We start from the raw sequence: 18,498 nt of genomic DNA, 5'->3' as shown, positions 1-18,498 counted from the left end.
CGGGCTTATTCATCCAGTGCACCATGAGGAAGGTATCCCGAAATGCAATATTGAAAGATCAACACAAACCTCTGGTAACTAGTATCAGTTTGACTGAATTTATTGAGTATTGGGGTTCTTGACAACTCTGTACTTTTACTTTCTTTCCGCCACAAGAGACTTGAAATAATCTCGCATCCTCGCGACTTGAGTTTCTTTTGGCACCACTGGTTGATGGGCCCATGGGTCCAGACATTGTGAAGAACTAGTAGCTTCCTCCGAGAATAGCTGCTCGATGAGCTTCCATGCTGGCTCCACCCCAGCCGCTGTACAGAGGTATAGATCCGCGCCCTGCTTGATGAACTCAGCCAGGAGTTTTGAGAAAAGGTTGGCGAATCCCTGAGGCCCCAGGTCTCGATGAAAGCTCTGCTTAGCACGCTGTGTCCCTGACGCCGCCATTACGTACGAGAGCATTAGACTCCATGCACTGGTGTTGCCTGTGACTGGTTTGTTGGGATCTGTGCCTTCTGCTTGGACCAGCCGGATGGCTATGTTCAGCCACCGCGGCCGTAACACAACTTCCCGATCCTGGAACATAGCTGCTTCGTTTGTAAGACTCCCGTTGAACTCGATAGCTTGCGTGTTCCATGGTGGAGCGCCGACGTATTGCAAGGCGTCGACGAGGAGTCGTGTAGTATCCATCGAGGCAACGCTGTGAGAATCAGCAAGTTCGCTGATAAGATAGTGCTCAAGTCCGTGGAACAAGGCTACCGAAGCGAAATTGTCCGGATTGAGGATATGCTGTCTCTGCGGATCGATCGTATAGCCTCTCACCCAGTGGCCCTGCATGTCGCAAGATCCGTTCCGTGAGAAACATTTCATGATGTCTACCCAGTGCCTCTTGAGCACAGTATCGAGTTGTCTAAGGTGCTCAGGCGGAACCGGATTCCCAGAATCTTCTGCCAAGGAAGCGTAGACGAGTCCTCGGTCCATCATGTGCCAAAGGATGCTTATTTCCGTGTCAATTCCTCTCGGTGTCGGAAGCGTTTTGCACATGAGGACGCAGGAGCGGAATAACTGGAGACTAGGTTCGTACTTCTCTCCCCCAGTGGATGTGAGGCTGATCAGCTCGTTCCAGACCTCAGGCAAGCGGAGAAACTCAACCACGGTGCGGTGGATGAAGTCTACACAAAGGAAGGAGATGACGTCCTGGTTGATGCCACTGATGCGGTTCGTTTGCCACTCGCGGCTTTCGATAAGCCCACGACTCCGGCTGCGGATGCGGTTGCCAAATTGTTCGCATTTGTCGTTATAGTGACTGATGTCGAGGGGCCCTATCGGCAAAGACAAGACGTCCTCTGGATCATCGTCGCAGAATGAGAGCTGAATTAACAGAGGGTACCCGGCAGAAGACTGTACTTGTTGAGCCTTGAGCAGGAGCTGGAACATCTCGGACGCTTGCTGCTGGTATCTGGGCGAAAGGTTTCGGATCATGTGGTCATATAGCGCTTTAAGGTCCCTTGGCAACTCATCCAGTCGCTGACCCATTTCCTTGATGGAATCACCATCGATAAGCCCTTCTCTCAGTGATCGAACGACCAGTACGACCCAAAGAAAGACGCCGTGCGACCTGTCTGTAATTTCGTCAATCAGGGCTGCCCATTGAGCTCCGTGCCGTTGCCTCAGTTTTCCAGACAAGTAATCTCCTGCATACTTCTGTATGTCCCCCCTGGTGAGATCATGCAAGCGCAGAACCGGGCAGTCCCTGAATGACTCTTCAGAAAAAGTGGTAGGCCGACTAGAGAGGAGGACCTTGACATTCTTATTCTTGACAACGTCACGGATCAGCTCCACTAGTTCGTCATGATCACCCTCAAATTCATCAATGCCATCGATGACGATGAAGAATTTTAGCGATGTAGTGTCTTGGGACAGGAGCTTCCGAATCCATCTTTTTAGCTCGTCCAAAGAGAACTTGTCGAGACTGGCACCGGCCACGGCAGCCCTTTGCCAGAGATCTGGCATGACGACGGATATTAGGCTCCGCAGCTGCGTGAGCAAATCATTAAGAAGTCCGCGGAGCAAGCCGTCCGAAGACTTCTGCAGGGGCGAACCCAGGTTCCAAAAGAAGAACGAGGCTCTAATGGGGGTTCCGCCTGCCCAACTCTCGAGTGCAGCGCTGGTGCGCTGGTGCGAGACCACGAACTTCATCAACGTAGACTTCCCGGAACCGGGCTTGCCACTTATATAATAGCAGCCGTTGCCGCGTTCGAGCCACTCGACGAATGGTGCCCAAGGCTTGTCGGCTTCGGGGGGACAGAAAACCCACTCATAAGTCTCGTGGTGGGCAACCCTTACCGTGTTGAGACGCTCATGACACTGACGAAAATACAGACTGTCGAGCACCAGATCTTGAACAGATCTGAAATCGTCCATTACAACGATATGATCCGTATCTCGCAGAGTCATGATGATCTGCTGTTCGCTGGAGGGATGGCGGGCATTGCTATGAATACCCGCCATCGTTAAGAACTTCGTTTCCCCGCTCTGGAACGTCACGACGGCGGCCAGTGCCATCTCGGATTGATGGTGTAGATTAGACGTGGCAACACTATTACTGTTGACTGGGAGTTTAGTCCCTTGCTGCCAACCCTGGTCGTTTGCGCGCTTGGTTGAAGGATCCAAAACGTTGGCGACAACAGCCAAAATTTCCATAATCTTGCCATGAGTACGATAGCCACTCCCGATTGTGATGCTATTCTCGAGGTCGACGGCGCTCAGACGGGTCGAGAGGCAGGCCAGGGTGCCTTTCACTAGCTGCTTCTCATAGTCATCGAGCTTAGCGAGCAGGCGGTCGATCTCGGGCTGATTCCAGAATTTCTTGACCTTCTGAGCTCGCTCATCAAGGTAGGCGTTGCGGTCTTTGATCTCTTCATCTATGGCGATCTGATATAGAGTATCCCTCAGATATGTGGAGTCGGCTTGACATTTTGCAATCAACCGATCCAGCTGCGCCTGAATCAAATAGAGTCAGAAAAATGGTCCTCTGTACTTAATCATTGCACCCCCACATTCGCATCCGACCTACCTCTTGGCTCAGAGAAGAGCGTGTGTTGAACCTAGCGGCTTGTTGTTGGGTTTTGAAATGGTGTGAGAATGTGAGGAAATGCCTTGTCAGCTCGTGGAAGACGCCTTCATAAAAGTCGTCATAGTTATTCTCGCAGAAAGCGTTGACGAATCGGCAAGCCTTGCCAGCGTGTTTGATAAATTGCAAGACCACGGCAGCAGGACCGATAACAGCGGACAGTGAATCCATTGCTCGGCCGGGCTCTTGACGGAAGTCGTAACTTCTAATACTATGGCTAGATGTACACAAAGTTAAACGTATGATTGAACCTAGAGTACCAAAGCCTTGAAATGAGCAAGCAGCTGAGAAATCAAAGCTCGTCGTGAAGAACTCGGCAGAGAAGATGCTGTGATGCAGGGGCGGCGCTAAGCCGCTCCAGCCATGGATGACAACAACCTTCCTGCCGTCTCAGCCACTGCTGCAGCACACAGCCCAGCATAGCCTCCCCCACTAGCGTCGAGTAAGTAATACAAGGCAAGTACGAGCCTCAGTGGTCACTTCTGAGAAGTTTGATTGGTCCCTTCCCCTCTCCATTACAGGTGACCGCGTTTCCCGCATTATCCGGCGCTTATTCGACATATTCGCACTGGAAACTCACCATCCCAGATGCACAACGACTGGTCCAGCTCCTGTCGATTTGTAGCGCGTTTCTTGGCTGAGGTTCCTGTTTGAGTACTTCAAGGACCTTGTCGCCGCTGCTGAACTGGAACCTCTGAAAGAATTTCTTCCTCTTGACTTCTTCCAAGCAGGATATAATCCAGGATTTTCCTCCATTCATCTCAAAGACGCCTCCTTGCAATCGGCAAACCAAAGAGTCACCATGGCCTCTCAGTGGCCAGGAGAATCGCAGGCTGGTGAGGAAGCTGTCCTGCAAATGCCCCCGGGCGTCGACTACGGCGACTCTGAAGCAGTGTGAGCATGTATTCGCCCGCGGGAGGTGTGCATTCTCCTAATAGTAGCCATTAGGTGGCATTATATCGAGAATGGTCTCGATCGCATCATGTTTGAGCCCACCTGGGGTACTGATATTCCGTCGCTTGTGGGGCTGTATACGTGAGTTTGCCCCATCCTTGAACGAATTGGGCCTTCCCAGGTGCTGAAATGCAGTCAAGGGCCGTGCACAAGTATTGCACGTCACAGAAAGGCTTAAACGCCGGAAATACGCTGAGCAGCTCGTCGCACCGAGGAGGTACGTCAACAAGTGTCGCACGCTCTCTCTCTCTCTCTCTCTCTCTCTCTCCCACCTACGGCTTTACCGTTGACCAAAAACAAATTCAGCTCACCTGGTAGGCGAAGAGCTATACCTGTTTTTGAAAAACTACCTTCATCAGTACCTTGGCACAATCAGACAACGTTTCAAGTCACTTTCCGGTCACATGCTCCTGAATCGCTACCTCGACGAGTGCGCCCATTATACAAATGCTGCCCAGATCATCGATCATGTCTTCAGATATCTCAATCGTCACTGGATCAAGCGCGAATTGGATGAAGGCAAGAAATCGATTTACGACGTCTACACCTTGCATTTCGTCTTCTGGCACAACGAGCTTTTCAAGGAGATAGCTCCCCTGCTGGTAGATGCTGTTTCGGAGCTGGTGGACAAGCATCACGAAGAAGCGATGATAGAGATCGGCACAAGCAATGCCTTCATTGAGTTCATCGTCTCGCTTGAGCCTGGCGGTACGGAAGTGTCGGGTTTTACCCGCGAGGTTTACGGAAACCTCCTGGAAACTCCATTGCGCATCGCCCTCGAAGCCTCTGCTTATCAAGACCTGCCCGCATTTCTCTATGAGAGACCGATTACAACATCTACGTTCATAGGAGGACTGGCTCGTAAAGAGATAGAAGAGCGACTTGTCACTCTGGTGGGGCATTCTGGATTTGACCAGCGACTTCCAAATGGCGGCGACCGTGACACTGGCACGGTGAGACTTGTCACTAACGATTTGGTCGTCGTTGAGGCTGGCAAGTGAAAGCTGCAAAGAAAACACCCCTCAGTCGCCGCTGGCCGCTAACAACGCTGCAGATCAGAAAGCTGTCGAGTGTTCTGTCCTCATCAAACACTTGTGTACATACTTTGGTAAGAAGATCATCGCTAGGGAACTTATCCCACTCCCAAGCGTGACGGAGCCGGTTCTTCGGAAGGTCCTCGAGTGGTGTGAATACCACGCGCATGATGCGGATAACACCAATATTCACAGCGTCGCAAGCTATAACATCAACAGCCCCGGTGTGGACGAGTGGGATCGGAATTACTTCGATATTGACACAGACATATTGTTTGAAATTGTTCTTGTACGTCCGCCAAGATCTTTGTTGCCTTGGGCGGCTGTCTAATACCGTTTCGCTTTGGTGCGTATGGCTGAGTTGAGCAACACAGGCCGCCAATTACCTTGACATCGAACAACTCTTGAACGGTGGTTGCAAGGCGATCGCGAATCTCATCAAAGGCAAAACACCTGAAGAAATTCGCGAAACATTCAACATAACCAACGACTTCACGCCTGAGGAAGAGGAGCAGATACGTCTGGAGAATGAATGGTCAGAAGATAGATAACTATATCAGTCGGATGAATAGTCCGTGTGTGGTGCCGGGCTCTCTAAATTATAGGAACAAGGAACAGGCTGAAGAAAAGAACGATGCAGGATATATATGGTGCAGGGCCCGCGTATATGGCCCACTCCTCATCACACTGTGCATTACCAATCGCTTCATACCAGAGCAACAGAAATCAAGGAGTGGGCGAAGCGGATGAGGAAGCGAGTTACGCCGCGAATTCTAAAGCTAGGGCGACGAGGCGGAATGTCCACAGCAGTATTTAGGCTCGAAGAGGTACACGAGGGTAGAATGTCTGACAGACTCGCTATTCTCGAAACACGGGATCTGCAGGCCCTCGAGCCTGACGCATTTTCGAGATAAAAAGGCGGAAGAAAGAAGGTTCATGGATTTCTTTCTCCCATAATACAATTTAGGCCCTGGTTCAGCCTTTCATGACGGTTGATAGCTTAGTATAATGAAGATTTTACTGGACAAACAGGTGGGCAGGTGACGAGGTCCATATACGTATGAAGTCTTCAAGTCTAGAATGTTGAATGCTGAAAGCGACAGAAGAATCACAAACAAGACTAAGTCAAACCACCAAATATTCACAACTTAGGGGATCATCATTCCACAAATTGGCATAAGGCACGTCTTTGCAGTCAAGCCGGTTGTACGAACAATGCTAGATCGGACATGCGCTTTCGACCATGGAACGATTGTCGGTGAGCGAAGGCACACATATCGACAGTGTGGGAAACACTACTTCGCAGGGCCTTCTCAGACCGACCCTAGAGGCCCAACTCCCAAAGAGAGTTGCTAGCAGCCTGGCCACAATAGGATCGTGAGATGAGCAAATGATCCGACCAGCGCCCCCCCCCCCCCCCAAAAAAAAGAGGAAAGATAAGACCCGTTTCAAAATGAGAGCGGACGAACGGCATCTCTCACTCCTTCGCAGTCAACAGCTGATTTAAAATACAACCTCTCGCGTATGTATTTTGCTGGTCCGGCGCATTCTTTATCCAGAGCGTTCACACTCTCCTTGGAGCAAGGAGAGGAATTTACACTTTCCCTACAGCCACTTGCATCCTTTTGGAAGGAACGAACGAAGAAGGCTAGAAATGGCATTGCAGTAAGTGCAGTGCCCAGTGAGAAGCATATGACATTTTCTACGGACTGGCACACTTTTTCTTTTAGCTCTTTGCATTCCTTTTCTTCAATTCATAACAACTCGGACTCTAACTACGATGCTTGATGCAATTCTTGTTAAGGCTTGTCGGCACATGAATCTCGTTCTGGACACTATTACTCATCATTATCTATGACCTGCTCAAGTAAGGCCCAATCACGCGGATTGGAAGCAAGGCCGTCCCATCAAACCCAAGTCTCATGCCAGGGTACATGTAGGTTGGACTAGTCCAGGCAAAGAAAGCGAGAACCCAGAGATATCCCATCACATAACAAATGCGCCTGGGCAGCAACGCGGCAAGAACATGCCCAACGCAATCCTCCAGCATAATGATAGCAGCATGTGAAAGAAAGAAGGCTAAAGCCCCATTTTCAGCATCGGGCACACCCTGAGCCTGATCACCGCGCCTGTGTATTAGACCGGAGATAAGAAAAGCAAGCGTCAAGCGTATATATCGATCAGCTGCTGAGTGGCGTGGTAAAAAGGGTAGAGTTTTGTTAATAATTAAATCAGCATGCCCTGTCAGAAATGAGCGGAGCATCTGATGCCAACTGATACTACATTTTATGTTAAATGTTAGCAAAGGCAGAATCGCTATCGATCATGACTGAACAAGTATTCTTGGCAGTTCATATAGACAGCAGTTCGGACTTACCCCCAAAAGCGCCGAACAGTATACCCTTCCGTGAACGGACCTAAGGGAGGCGGACAGTCGCCTGGCCTACTGAGGCCTGTTAGCACCGCAATGATAGCGCCCACATTATTCATCGCTAGAAGGACGATGCCAGTTGTGACCCAGTACGAGATTGTCGCCGCGACACGGAAGATGATGTCCTCAATTCTCAAGCCATTCGCCGGAAACAGAGCCCCCTTATCGGCCCGGACCATGACCAGATCAGGTGGTGGCAAGGAGGTCATAATATCGATGAACAGGTATGCCAGCATTGTAACAGCAATTCGGCTGAAGATGAAAGCTGTGCGGCTTTGTATTTGAAGGCCCGCATTCGATGGAGTGTTCTTGACCTGCCATGGTGTCCCAACTCGGCGCGAGTTGAATAGGAGGCCTACAGCTGAGCTCACGCTCTTAGTTGTTCCGGAACCCGGTCCGCAAAGCCTTGATAGTTGGGCAGCATCGATGCCAAGCACAAGCAGGAGGTCGGACGCATTGAAAAGCTGAGGTGGAACCGGACCCCGATGAAACATAAAAAAGTACCCAACTCAAACATAGACTCCACTGAAACCTTGGGTTGCTCCACTGCCACCATGATTTTGCTGCAGCTGTAGTAAGTACTGCTACACCAACAGCTAGGCGAATGCGTGTACTATGGCATGATGTGGTACTCCCCAGAGGAGCATATGTGTTTGCACTGGCTTGATCTCTCACATTAATTATCCTAGCGGTGCCCAGTCCTTGAATACGAAAACAATCCTAGGTACTTACCTAATTAAGTAGTCAAGCACGGGTGCGAGTGTTCATTAGCAGTGAAGCTATTGCAATATAGTACAAGCAATACTTAGACTGACGACAGAAGATTGAAGAATGATGAATCTTTTTGATGGTAATGAACGTGTACCATGTATCCAGCTTTCAGACCGAAGAGCTTAGATAGCAGCACATCCGTTATGTCCTAGATCACTTTGAAAGAGAGCCATTCAAGGCACTTCTTTTATGAGATAAGTGGCGAACATGAATATTGTACTTTCGTGCTTGTATCAGAGGATCAATAAAGGCTGTGCTGCGACTTGAAGGGGCTGGGAGGGGGGAGGGAGTGGGGGTACCTTAGTACTTTCGAGGTAGTGGCGTGCATGTGAACCAACACGTTAACGAACCCCCACCGCCCTCGTGTGCGTCTGATCTGACATCTGCTTCTCCTTCATTTCATGCTGACCCCTCCGAAGATTCAATATCAAGGCTGAATATACCTTTTTAGAAATAACCACGCACCGCCCGTGATATAAGGTACCCAAAACCTCTCGTTCTGCGTATGCCGAGTCGACGTGACGCTAGTACAGCGAGTGGCCGTTACGGTAGTCGTGCTGTAGGGCACTTACCTCTACAGAGGGCTCTGTTACAAGAGATTTTATCAATTTGCAACCTTTCCACAGCTGAAACCGTCTCTTCTGCTGGGACACCTGCAACATGTTCACCAATTCATTCGCTCGGGAAAACAGAATGGCCACCCGAGTACTTCTTCGGCTTTCCTGTTCCCCTTCCCGATTTATCAACATCTCCTCCTACTCTATGCTGTGTAGCTCGCTAACACAACACTTATTCGAAGGGTCTGCTAAATCAATACCCCCAGACACTGCCCCTTCAACGTACGCACTGCACTTCTGTCACCGGTTGGCCGGGATCTCATCAACTGTATACCTTATGCCGATGTCCTGATCAAGGAGAGCATTAGAAAGGGGTCCCCGAAACTGCATTGGCCAAGAACTGGCCCTGTTGGAGGTGAGGCTAGTCCTCGCGCTTGTTGCTAAAGCGTTTGATTTAATGTAAAGGTGAGAGTGTATTTGATGCGTGATGTTTGAGTATGCGCAAATATATACGAAATTGCTCAGGTGTGTATTGGTGGGCTCACGCTGAATGCAAGCGGGCAGCCGATAATGGATGAGAAGGGATTCTTCCAAGTGGCTCACAAGATGTACCCAGTATATTCGAGCTTGATTAAGAGCTTTCGTGTCCTACTTGTGTTCTCTAATTGACATGATATATACAGCAGACACGGCAAGTAACGCCCAAGCCAGTGAGTGGCATGATGATGAAAGTGGAGGGTAACTATGAGCGAACTTAACTTGGGTTCAGAAGTGTTAGTGACGAGCTCGATGCTTTTCACGGGTTGTGAAGACAAAATTCAACGCTTGTTTCTCTTGGTAATTATGCGTAGAACGAGGTTACAACTGTGACTTTCTAAATTCTGTGAATTTATAGTTGCCCTGTTCCAGTTGTTCTTCCAGTTACTGGAAATTGTTCAAGCTTACGTCTTTTCAAGCCTTGGAACCTCGTTTTGTAAGCCTTGGCGGGGTTCAGGGGCGGGAGGAGGGTCTGCAACACTCCAAGAATCAGATTTTCATTTTCAAAAGCTCATATATAATATCATGTTTAGTACTTAGTTGCGAACATCAAAATCACTACCCCAATAACTGTTTCATAAATATGACCTCCATGTGGAAGCGCTTGCAGCTCTCACTTTGATGATTACCCCATCGGCAGGATGAGCTGTCATTTTCAATACCTGCAAAGCGAGGGTCAGTTCACAAGTTTATTTCCGGGAATGATAAGTATTCACATCACCATAACGTACTTTGTACATCTCGCTTGCCGCCTTGAACTGCCCTGTCCTCTCATCCAGTACTTCCTCACCCTTTGCACCCAACAAATTTCTGCCCAGGCCCACTTTGACAAAGTCATACCTCCTGCACACCAGTGCGAGGACAAGGCACACCTCCAGCATGGCCAACTCCTGCCCGATGCAAGCCCTTGGGCCCCTTTCGAATGGCCTCCATGCTGATGGAGGAATCTTAGCAGCAGCACCCAACGCTGCCCATCGCTCCGGGACAAAGACGTTGGCGGAATCTCCATAAACAGCAACGTCTCGATGGATCACAGGTTCGCACAGATAAATGGCGAGCCCATCCAGGCAGTGGGTCTGCCCAGTAGTCGCGTTACACACCGTCAAGCCATTATGCTTATCACTGTATCGCATGGCACCCCCTGGTGGATGTAGACGCAGTGTCTGGCGGATGACGGCGTGCGTGAAGGGCATCCGTCCTAACAAATCGCGACGATCACTGCCTAGGGTGGTGCGTATGGTGACCAAGTCTGTACCTGGCCCGAGGACAGCGTCAGCCTCGAGACGTACGGGTCGTAGGGCGCCGGGTGTACGCGAGAGCTCATAGAGTGCCCAGGCGAGCGTGATCCCAGTTGTATCGCGGCCGGCGAGGAGAAAAGTCTTGAGTTGGTCCGATATCTCGGCGACTATCAAGGGATCCAGGGCAGGAATATCCTGAAGCCGTTGAGAAAGGACGCTGTGGTTTTGGCGCAGAGCTTCCGTCGAATTCGCTTTAAATTTTTGCCGAATGTGCTCAGCTAGAGAATTGTCGACTGACTCTTCTAGGCTCCGGCGTTTCATTTCAACAACAGGCACCATCCAGCTGGGAAATCACGGTGAGAAGGCCGTCGTATGTGCTCATAAGTTCGAGGAAGTCGCGGGCAAGCTTGCTCGGGCGCTGGAGTTGGGCGTCGAGGTCAATGCCTAAAACCACCTGACCAATTACATCAAGGGCGAGATCAGCACAAAGCGCCAATAGGGAAAACTCGTCGCCGGTAAACATGTGTTGATCGAGCTTATCAATGAATATCTCTACTTTGTCGATGATTGTCGGTACCGATACCAGTACTCGTTGGTGTGAGAATGCTGGGTTGTTTTTTTTCCTAAGAACAAGCCATTCCTTGCCTCCAGCTGTCAGCATTGAGCTGCCGCCAATAAGCCTCCCAAGGCCTGCCGCGGTCCCTGGCCATTTTGGTGAGCCCCAAGGGAAAAGGTTTGTTGGTCTGCAAAGCTGCTCGGCAATCTCCTGGCTGCCTACGACGAGCAAGGGAGATCTGAGTGGCCAGATATCAACGAGCATCAACTGAGGCCGTCCGAGAGCCTCCAGCATCTCGGTAAAACCGTGGTCTGGCACACCGTTAGAACTAGGAAATAGATGTGAAGACGGGGGGCTGTGGAACGAGCATACCAAGGTGGCGATCGCGTTCTCCATACAGTGTATAGTCATATATAGTCTTCAGATTTCCCAAAATCAAGGATTGTCGCAGCTGAGGGATGCCACGATATTCCTCAAACCGCTTGAAGTGCAATTTAGTGTAGATGAGTGTTGTGAGAAGCCCAAACACCGCGGTTGCCAACGCAATAATTGTTATAGTAAGAGCCATTCCAGTTTCAACGACAGACGAGCTAGGGCACGTGGAATATGAATATCAAAACTAGAGCGCCGATGGGACCTCAGCCGAGCACATACTCTGGTGCAATGCCCAAGTCAATCAGTGAGTTAACGTCCAGTGTTCTTGATTCAACTTATTTTACTCGTACCAAACTCCTTTATTATTCCCCATCAAGGGTGCATGCGGTTGGGACAGGGTTAAGGTACTTAGTGATGTTGGATGATATGCTCTAAGTAAGGATCTATTGCAATATTGTATCGCCCCCAGTGAACCCTCCGCCCCTTGTGTAGGATTGGAGGCTGACCCGGACCAAAACTTTGGAAACGCGATAGAAAATGTAGAGTAACGATCCCTTGAACCCAGGCTGTTCTTTGTCTCTAAGAAGTGGACCCTGGTCGTTGACAATGACGGGCAAAGGAAGGTCTACGAGGCGTCCTTTGTGATCCTCGGCACGGGCTAATATGACTACGAGGCCCCGCAGCATCACCGACACTGCGCCATAAATACTAGTAAATCCTGGACAAAATGCTGTTTGGAATCTCTCCTCTCTTCATCTGTTCAAAATTGCCTCAAGTTTCTTCATTGCAACTCCCCAAACGATAGGGCAACCACTAGTATAACGTTGGACAGTGGTTTTATAGTTATGGAGTTCAACCTGCAAGACGCTGCTTCTTTCGCTGAAAAGCTTGATGCTCTCGTAGCAAACCCGGACCTCGTCCTGCAGCTTGAAGACGATGTGCTTCGCCGACGGCTGCGCGAGGCGGGCCGGAAACTCAGCCGTGCCATGGAGTCAGCGGGAGACACGACACACCGCCTGAACAATACCGTCAGTAAAGATCATCCTGTTTATCTAACATACCGTTAATTTGGTGTTAGACATTGGAACTCGCACTTGCCCGGGTTGGTGTAGAGAAGGGAATATTCAGTATTTTTGCTTCTCACGCTGTTGCTATGACCAATGCTGAGCTATCAAAGAAGACCCAGGCCGACCCGGTCTTGATGAGTAGGTCTCTCTGCCGAACGCCACCCGATGTTGATTGTTGTCTCAATCTCAATATAGAGCGCTTGCTGCGGTACTACCAATCTCAGGAAATGATCTCCCAGCTTGGCGATGATTCGTACAGGGCCAATTACATCACGAAAGCCCCGACAACCCTTATAGGGGAATCGGGGACAGGCTACTTGTAAGCTTCATGTTTCTTACGCTCTTTTGGGGTAAGAGGGTGGAGATGACCTCAACTTTGACTGACTGCTCCTCTCAGCTTCGAGATGATCCATCCATCTTTCGTCGCCATTCCACAGTTCCTCCGTGAAAATGGATATAAGAATCCTTCCGATCCGAACCATGCACCTTGGCATCTTGGACACAAGACGGAGATGAACCCCTTCCCTTGGTTGAAAGCCCATCCCGAGTACATGAAATTCTTCCTGCCTTGGATGGCAACAATGAGAGAGGGGCAGCCCAGCTTTCTCGATGGGATGGACTTCCGGAAGGAGATCCTGTCATCACTACAAAACACAGACAATACGATACCCGTTTTTGTTGACGTCGGTGGCGCGATGGGACACCAGTGCATTGCCCTTCAGCATAAGTATCCTGACTTCAAAGGGCGAATCATCCTCCAGGACCAGCCATTCATCATTGACCAAGTGAAGACGAGCCCCTTGCCAGGATTCCAGGGCATCGAAGCTATGGCCTATGATTTCTTTACACCGCAGCCAATCAAAGGTGTGTAGCACAGTACTACTTCTTTCAGATGCACTGAATGTTACAAGAACGCCTGCTGATGCCACCAAACAGGTGCCTCTGCGTACTATCTCAGTTGTATCCTCCACGACTGGCCTGATCACAAGTGCGAGGAGATTCTGAAAAACCTGAAGGGCGCCATGAAAACAGGCTCTTCTTACCTCTTAGTCGATGAGATTGTGTTTCCTGAACGGGGTGCTGCGTGGCGAGCGACAAATCTAGACATTTCTATGATGACCTGTCTGGCTGCATGGGAGCGTACGGCTGCCCAGTGGACAACTTTACTCGAAAAAGCTGGGTTTAAGATCCAGAACATCTGGGAATATGCTCCCGAGAGCCACAACTGCCTTGTTATTGCTGTGCCTCAGTAGCAGCAAGATTGATCTGGGATCCAGATTTAGTCACACACAAAGGCCGGCATGATACGTACGAGCGCCTGTGACTACGCACTTGCCACTGCTTGCCTGGCATACACCTGCATTGTTTAGACAATTTCAGACGACACCTCTCCTCGCTAATCTTTCCTTAGTTCGCTTTCCGTAGCTCAGATAGGTAGAGGCTTTTTTTTTTTTTTTTTTTTCTTCCCCCCCAGAGATACAGTTTGTGAGCGGTGCTCGCACTATCATGCCGTCCTGGACATCTATGGCAAAGGTCTCTTGATGCACGCGCGAATATGAAGAGCTTGCCCATACCAGCAAAATAGGACAGCCATTTGACAACGATAGTGTCGATTCACTCCCTGCGCTCGTCCTTTGACTTGCGGATCCATGAATAAATAACTACAAGAATGCCTATGAGCTCACCAGCATTGTCGATGTCGCTGGCTAGGTTCGATGCCAGCATCCGCTTCCTTCATCAAAAGGGTGTAGTCGTTATAGGCTCGGGACGCCACATCGAGTCCTATGTTCACGAGATATTTGACAACATTGGATGATGTACAAAGGCCCGATGAGGTGGAGGACAGTAATTCATCGTTGTCATGGCTGCTCTAATACGGGACGAGCCAGATACTCCAGTATAGTCCTGTCAGCGTCCCACCTGGGGATTCATCATGGCCACCAAGCTCCAAACAAAGCAGAAGTAGAGGACTCCTGGAACGCGTTCGATATGCTATACCCAGAGGCAATCTCCCAGCCAGATTATCTCAAGTAATAGGACACCATCTAGCCACTTGTCGTTTCCATACTGATCAGCAGTCTACCCTCGAATTCGGACTTTCTAAGTTGAATAGCCTGATTATTGCTATTACTGGCTTCCAAAGGTACTCACTCTCCCGGAGTATAAGCATATACTGACAACCTGCACTGTCAGCATGAATCCGCTAAGTGACAGCTTACTACCAAACATGCACATGAAAACGGGTTATCAGGTTTCGGAATATTTACCTAGAAAGGAAGAAAACCAAAACCAACACCTCGACCCACTCGTTTATAACGGCCACTTTTACGCACCATTCTTCACACCACTCGTTTCATACGAGAGCACACTCGCCAGGTTGACGGACTCTGTCCTCTCTGTATTATATTCACCATAATCAGTTGAAATCGACTTCTAATTCTCTAGCTCGCCCCTTTAGTTTTCTTTCCATTATATGTTTCTTGTTGCTGTCTATCAGAAGAAAAGATGGAAGCAGTTGGCTCCATTATAATATTACAAATGCTCAGAATCCACCTGTCCTCCTTGTGCTGGGGTCCAACACGTTGGTCACTGCGATACCATGTTCAAGTATCAAGTGAGAAGTCCTTCGTGATCTTTCAGAATGCGCTCCCAGGTTTAGATATCATCTCTTCGTCAGACGCCCTCTCGAACTCCACCTGCACCGACCGCTCTTGCACAATGCCCTTCCCATCAAAGCTTTGTAGAGTAGAGGGATTCTGTGAGTTTCCAGTGCCTACAGCTGCGGCACTTCTATGAACAAAGCCGCCACCGATGGTTCGCAGCATGAAGCCATTACCATTCTCGGGGATCTGTTCAAAATCGACACGCCTGCTACCCTTAGTCGGATATCCTCTTGAGCTTCGAGATAAGGAAAAGGCCTTCGGGATGATTTGGGCGAGGAAGCGGCGCATGAATGGAAGGTTGGCATTGATGATGGCTAATTCAGGCTCCAGGACTGTCCACAGGAGACCCATTGGCAACGTCCACGTAGGATCGGTGAACGATATGGTGATGAGCGAATGCAAGCGGACAATGGAGATGGCGGTGATACTAAATTTGTGTCAGTCTTGAAATACGTGCATAGGATTGGATAGAAGGAGGCCATACAGGACACCCATGCTGAACACTCCAACCAAGCCAACCTTCTGGCCTGTTGGCATCTTCAGCTGCCAAATCGCTGGCACAGGCAAAAGCAGCACCATGAAGTCCGTTATCATATTCATCACGCCGGCAATCACATACGCGGCGTTTCGGTCCCCACATACACCTTCGATACTTGTATCCCAGTTATATGCCAGTGGACGGCATAGTAAGAAAGTCTCCAGCACGATCGAAGCCATCCAGAGGAATACCGTGGCGGCCGTGATTCGCAGGCTTAGCTTGAACCAACTCGTGAGCGCAAACATCCTCCCATAGAAACTCAGTACTCCGAACTTGATAAGCATAATAGTTATGCCGTATAACGCCTCAAATGGTATGATGAGTTTGAGGGTGAGGATGACCGAGTTGGGGTCGATGGCTTCGACGTCGGTGATGTGGCGACCTGTTCCGCCGAGAGTAACGCACGCCCATTGCAGGCCGAGGGAGACGTAGGTCAAACATAGGGCCGCGAAGATAAACCACTCTTCGACCTTGGGTCGATCGTTGCGCAGGTAAATGGCGTATAGGCGGCCGATGAAACTGAGAAAGGCGAGCACCCCAAAAACAGTTGATACTATGAGGGGATCGCGTGTTTCGGACGTGTCCGGATAGTAGTAAGTCATGGTTCGAAGTCTCCTCTGGCTTCAGGCCACGGTCTGGTTGTAGAGGGTGTAAGATGCGAAGTCCTCAAGAGTCAGAGGCCCCGTGCTTGGATTCAAGAAGAACACAAGGAAGGACCTGTGGAAAGGGCAAACTTTTGTGCCCCCGCCTACAGGTAAGCCCTGATACCCATCCACTCCCGTCTCTGAGCCATATCCGGTAATGATTGCCAGCCTTGAACAGTGGCTCTCAGTTATCTGACACCGACTTATGAGGTCAGACTGGGATTCAATGAAGATTTTCTGGCAAATCCATTCAATGGCCCATACGTACCAACATAGACAAAATTGTGTCCCCTGAACTAAAAGAACTCGTGCACCCAGGGTTAGTCCGGAAGGTGATCCGCTTGGCTGCTCACTGCAGTCAACTACTATTATGCGATAGCAGCGGAGTAACAGTATGGAGGACTTTCTGCATCATTCATAATGATCGATCCTCAGTCCGAAACCCCTTAATATCCCCACTGCAGGCCCCCAGGCTTAGGAAGTCGGACTGTACCATAGTAGAGCTGTTCTCTATCTTACTATGTGCTTGGCAGTTCGTACTCTGGTTCATACGATCAGCAGTCCCCACAGAAAGCTTCGGTATGTATTTGATTGCTACCCTGGACACGCGTATGGTCTGCGAGTGGATGCCTGGCCCTCCACGCCTTACTCCGCAGCCCCGAGAACCTGCAGAGCCCCTCTTTTTCTGCGACGCTGTAACTCTGCTCTGCGACTTTGCATGATTCATTAAAATCCTTCTTATGAGGCATCCCATGTATGAGGGAGAAGAACTTTGTCGCTTTCCAACTAGCGGTTGTTAAACCCATTGTGAAACTAACTTCGACTTTACAGCAGTATAGATTATGTGAATGTACGTACTTACAATTCGAGTAAGTCCGCCTGAGAAGACATCATAGATTTGTCGACTTTGAATTCAGGCGGCATTGGTAACACTTCAACCTAGGTAGTTTTATCAGCACGAAGATCCCTTCCCGAAGCTTCCAAATAACATCTTACGGCTACTCATGATAGTCTGATCACCTCTTTGACCCCCACGGAAAAGGGGCAGGAATCCAAGACTGGGGTGATGAGGGGATTAGCTTGGAACGATATAGCGGAATGCTTCGTTCGTGGGCTGATTTTTCTATTTTCTTGGTGCTATGGGGTACACAGGGGTGACGTGATACAGCGTCGATTCGAGGGTTGATCTGTCATATTCGAGCTGCATCTTTGCTCGATACAATTTTCAGTTTCGCTTGGTCCGGCCCGCAAGTCGTTCACGATGATTCAAGCGCGCAAGCCAACCGTGTCAAAATTTCAATACATTCTGATATGTATTCTTCAAATTGAACCATCATCGTCTACGGAGCCAACCTTAGGTTTGGGCAAGGGTTTTTCAATTGAGGCCGGAAACACCGATCAGTACCAGAACGTTTCGTCGTCTCTGACTTCCCCTATTAGATACACTAGAGCTGCAGGTCGGATTATCGCAACCCTTGTCAGGTACAATTTGCTGGCCTCTGCTCTGCGAGCAGTATAGCTTTTTGGCTGTAAGATATTACAGATCAGTGGGTTCAATGCTCCATATGACCCACAACGCATACTCGTTTGGGGGACCGAAAAAAATCCGGGACCATATGTAGTATAGTACAAACCGTATTAAGTACATACTGACGATAGGAGCCAATCCGATTACGAATTTGGTGATTGTAGATCCTAGGGAGTCCGCAACGATCCAAATATTGTGGTAAAGGAAATTAGATCCTTACGCGGATGCAACCACGGACGTCCGGAAAAGGACGCAGTCACCCTGAGGGTGGACGCCACTGTGATTTTGCCGCACGCATTGGAAACCTCACTGGCTCATCAGAAAGAAGGCCATGCCCCCAAGCCGTGCACCTTTTTCGCCGCGAGCAGCTGATCTCATCATCCCGGTCTGTCTCCTGCTCCCTGGCATATTATATAGGACTTCCCAAGAGCGACAATACCACGTACCACAGATACCAGGCAGAACAGTTCGAAGTTGCCTA

The 18,498-nt window shown here is 49.6% G+C and overlaps 6 protein-coding genes across 6 annotated transcripts; 2 read left to right on the top strand and 4 right to left on the bottom strand.

The window, feature by feature from the left end:
• Nucleotides 1-1,386: 1,386 nt before the first annotated feature.
• Nucleotides 1,387-2,415, bottom strand: M406DRAFT_266964 (uncharacterized protein; the record flags this gene model as incomplete). The annotated part of the gene is made up of 1 exon (XM_040917844.1): nt 1,387-2,415. A coding segment is annotated over one exon (1,029 nt), but the record flags the coding sequence as incomplete, so codon positions are not given.
• Nucleotides 2,416-4,441: 2,026 nt separating this feature from the next.
• On the top strand, nt 4,442-6,138 carry M406DRAFT_357653 (Skp1-domain-containing protein). Its single transcript, XM_040923738.1, has 3 exons — nt 4,442-5,071; nt 5,133-5,401; nt 5,487-6,138. Exons 1-3 carry the CDS (start codon nt 4,483-4,485, stop codon nt 5,661-5,663), a joined length of 1,035 nt encoding a protein of 344 aa, XP_040772216.1. The 5' UTR covers nt 4,442-4,482; the 3' UTR covers nt 5,664-6,138.
• An 826-nt stretch (nt 6,139-6,964) lies between these two features.
• On the bottom strand, nt 6,965-8,037 carry M406DRAFT_52688 (uncharacterized protein; the record flags this gene model as incomplete). The annotated part of the gene is made up of 2 exons (XM_040924487.1): nt 6,965-7,391; nt 7,490-8,037. 2 exons carry the CDS (start codon nt 8,035-8,037, stop codon nt 6,965-6,967), a joined length of 975 nt encoding a protein of 324 aa, XP_040772215.1.
• Nucleotides 8,038-8,547: 510 nt separating this feature from the next.
• On the bottom strand, nt 8,548-11,770 carry M406DRAFT_342071 (cytochrome P450; the record flags this gene model as incomplete). Its single annotated transcript, XM_040921733.1, has 5 exons — nt 8,548-8,586; nt 10,140-10,948; nt 10,983-11,311; nt 11,354-11,513; nt 11,575-11,770. The coding sequence occupies 5 exons, from the start codon at nt 11,768-11,770 to the stop codon at nt 8,548-8,550; spliced, it is 1,533 nt and encodes a 510-aa protein (XP_040772214.1).
• A 652-nt stretch (nt 11,771-12,422) lies between these two features.
• Nucleotides 12,423-13,897, top strand: M406DRAFT_333311 (S-adenosyl-L-methionine-dependent methyltransferase; the record flags this gene model as incomplete). Its single annotated transcript, XM_040920834.1, has 5 exons — nt 12,423-12,605; nt 12,656-12,782; nt 12,840-12,963; nt 13,042-13,508; nt 13,581-13,897. 5 exons carry the CDS (start codon nt 12,423-12,425, stop codon nt 13,895-13,897), a joined length of 1,218 nt encoding a protein of 405 aa, XP_040772213.1.
• A 1,614-nt stretch (nt 13,898-15,511) lies between these two features.
• M406DRAFT_221390 (uncharacterized protein) lies at nt 15,512-16,396 on the bottom strand (the record flags this gene model as incomplete). Its single annotated transcript, XM_040915592.1, has 2 exons — nt 15,512-15,734; nt 15,792-16,396. Coding segments are annotated over 2 exons (828 nt in total), but the record flags the coding sequence as incomplete, so codon positions are not given.
• Nucleotides 16,397-18,498: the final 2,102 nt, after the last annotated feature.

The sequence above is a fragment of the Cryphonectria parasitica genome, assembly GCF_011745365.1.
Source record: "Cryphonectria parasitica EP155 unplaced genomic scaffold M406scaffold_8, whole genome shotgun sequence".
Lineage (NCBI taxonomy): Eukaryota > Fungi > Ascomycota > Sordariomycetes > Diaporthales > Cryphonectriaceae > Cryphonectria > Cryphonectria parasitica.
Note: the sequence above shows the minus strand (reverse complement) of the source record. Positions and strands in the feature narration are given on the sequence as shown.

Excerpts from the sequence above, each read along its gene's own strand:
- M406DRAFT_357653 (XM_040923738.1), top strand. The coding sequence starts at position 4,483 with ATGCTCCTGAATCGCTACCTCGACGAGTGCGCCCATTATACAAATGCT. Across the intron at positions 5,072-5,132 it reads TTTGGTCGTCGTTGAGGCTG|ATCAGAAAGCTGTCGAGTGT; the intron begins GCAAGTGAAAGC and ends ACAACGCTGCAG. Across the intron at positions 5,402-5,486 it reads TATTGTTTGAAATTGTTCTT|GCCGCCAATTACCTTGACAT; the intron begins GTACGTCCGCCA and ends TGAGCAACACAG.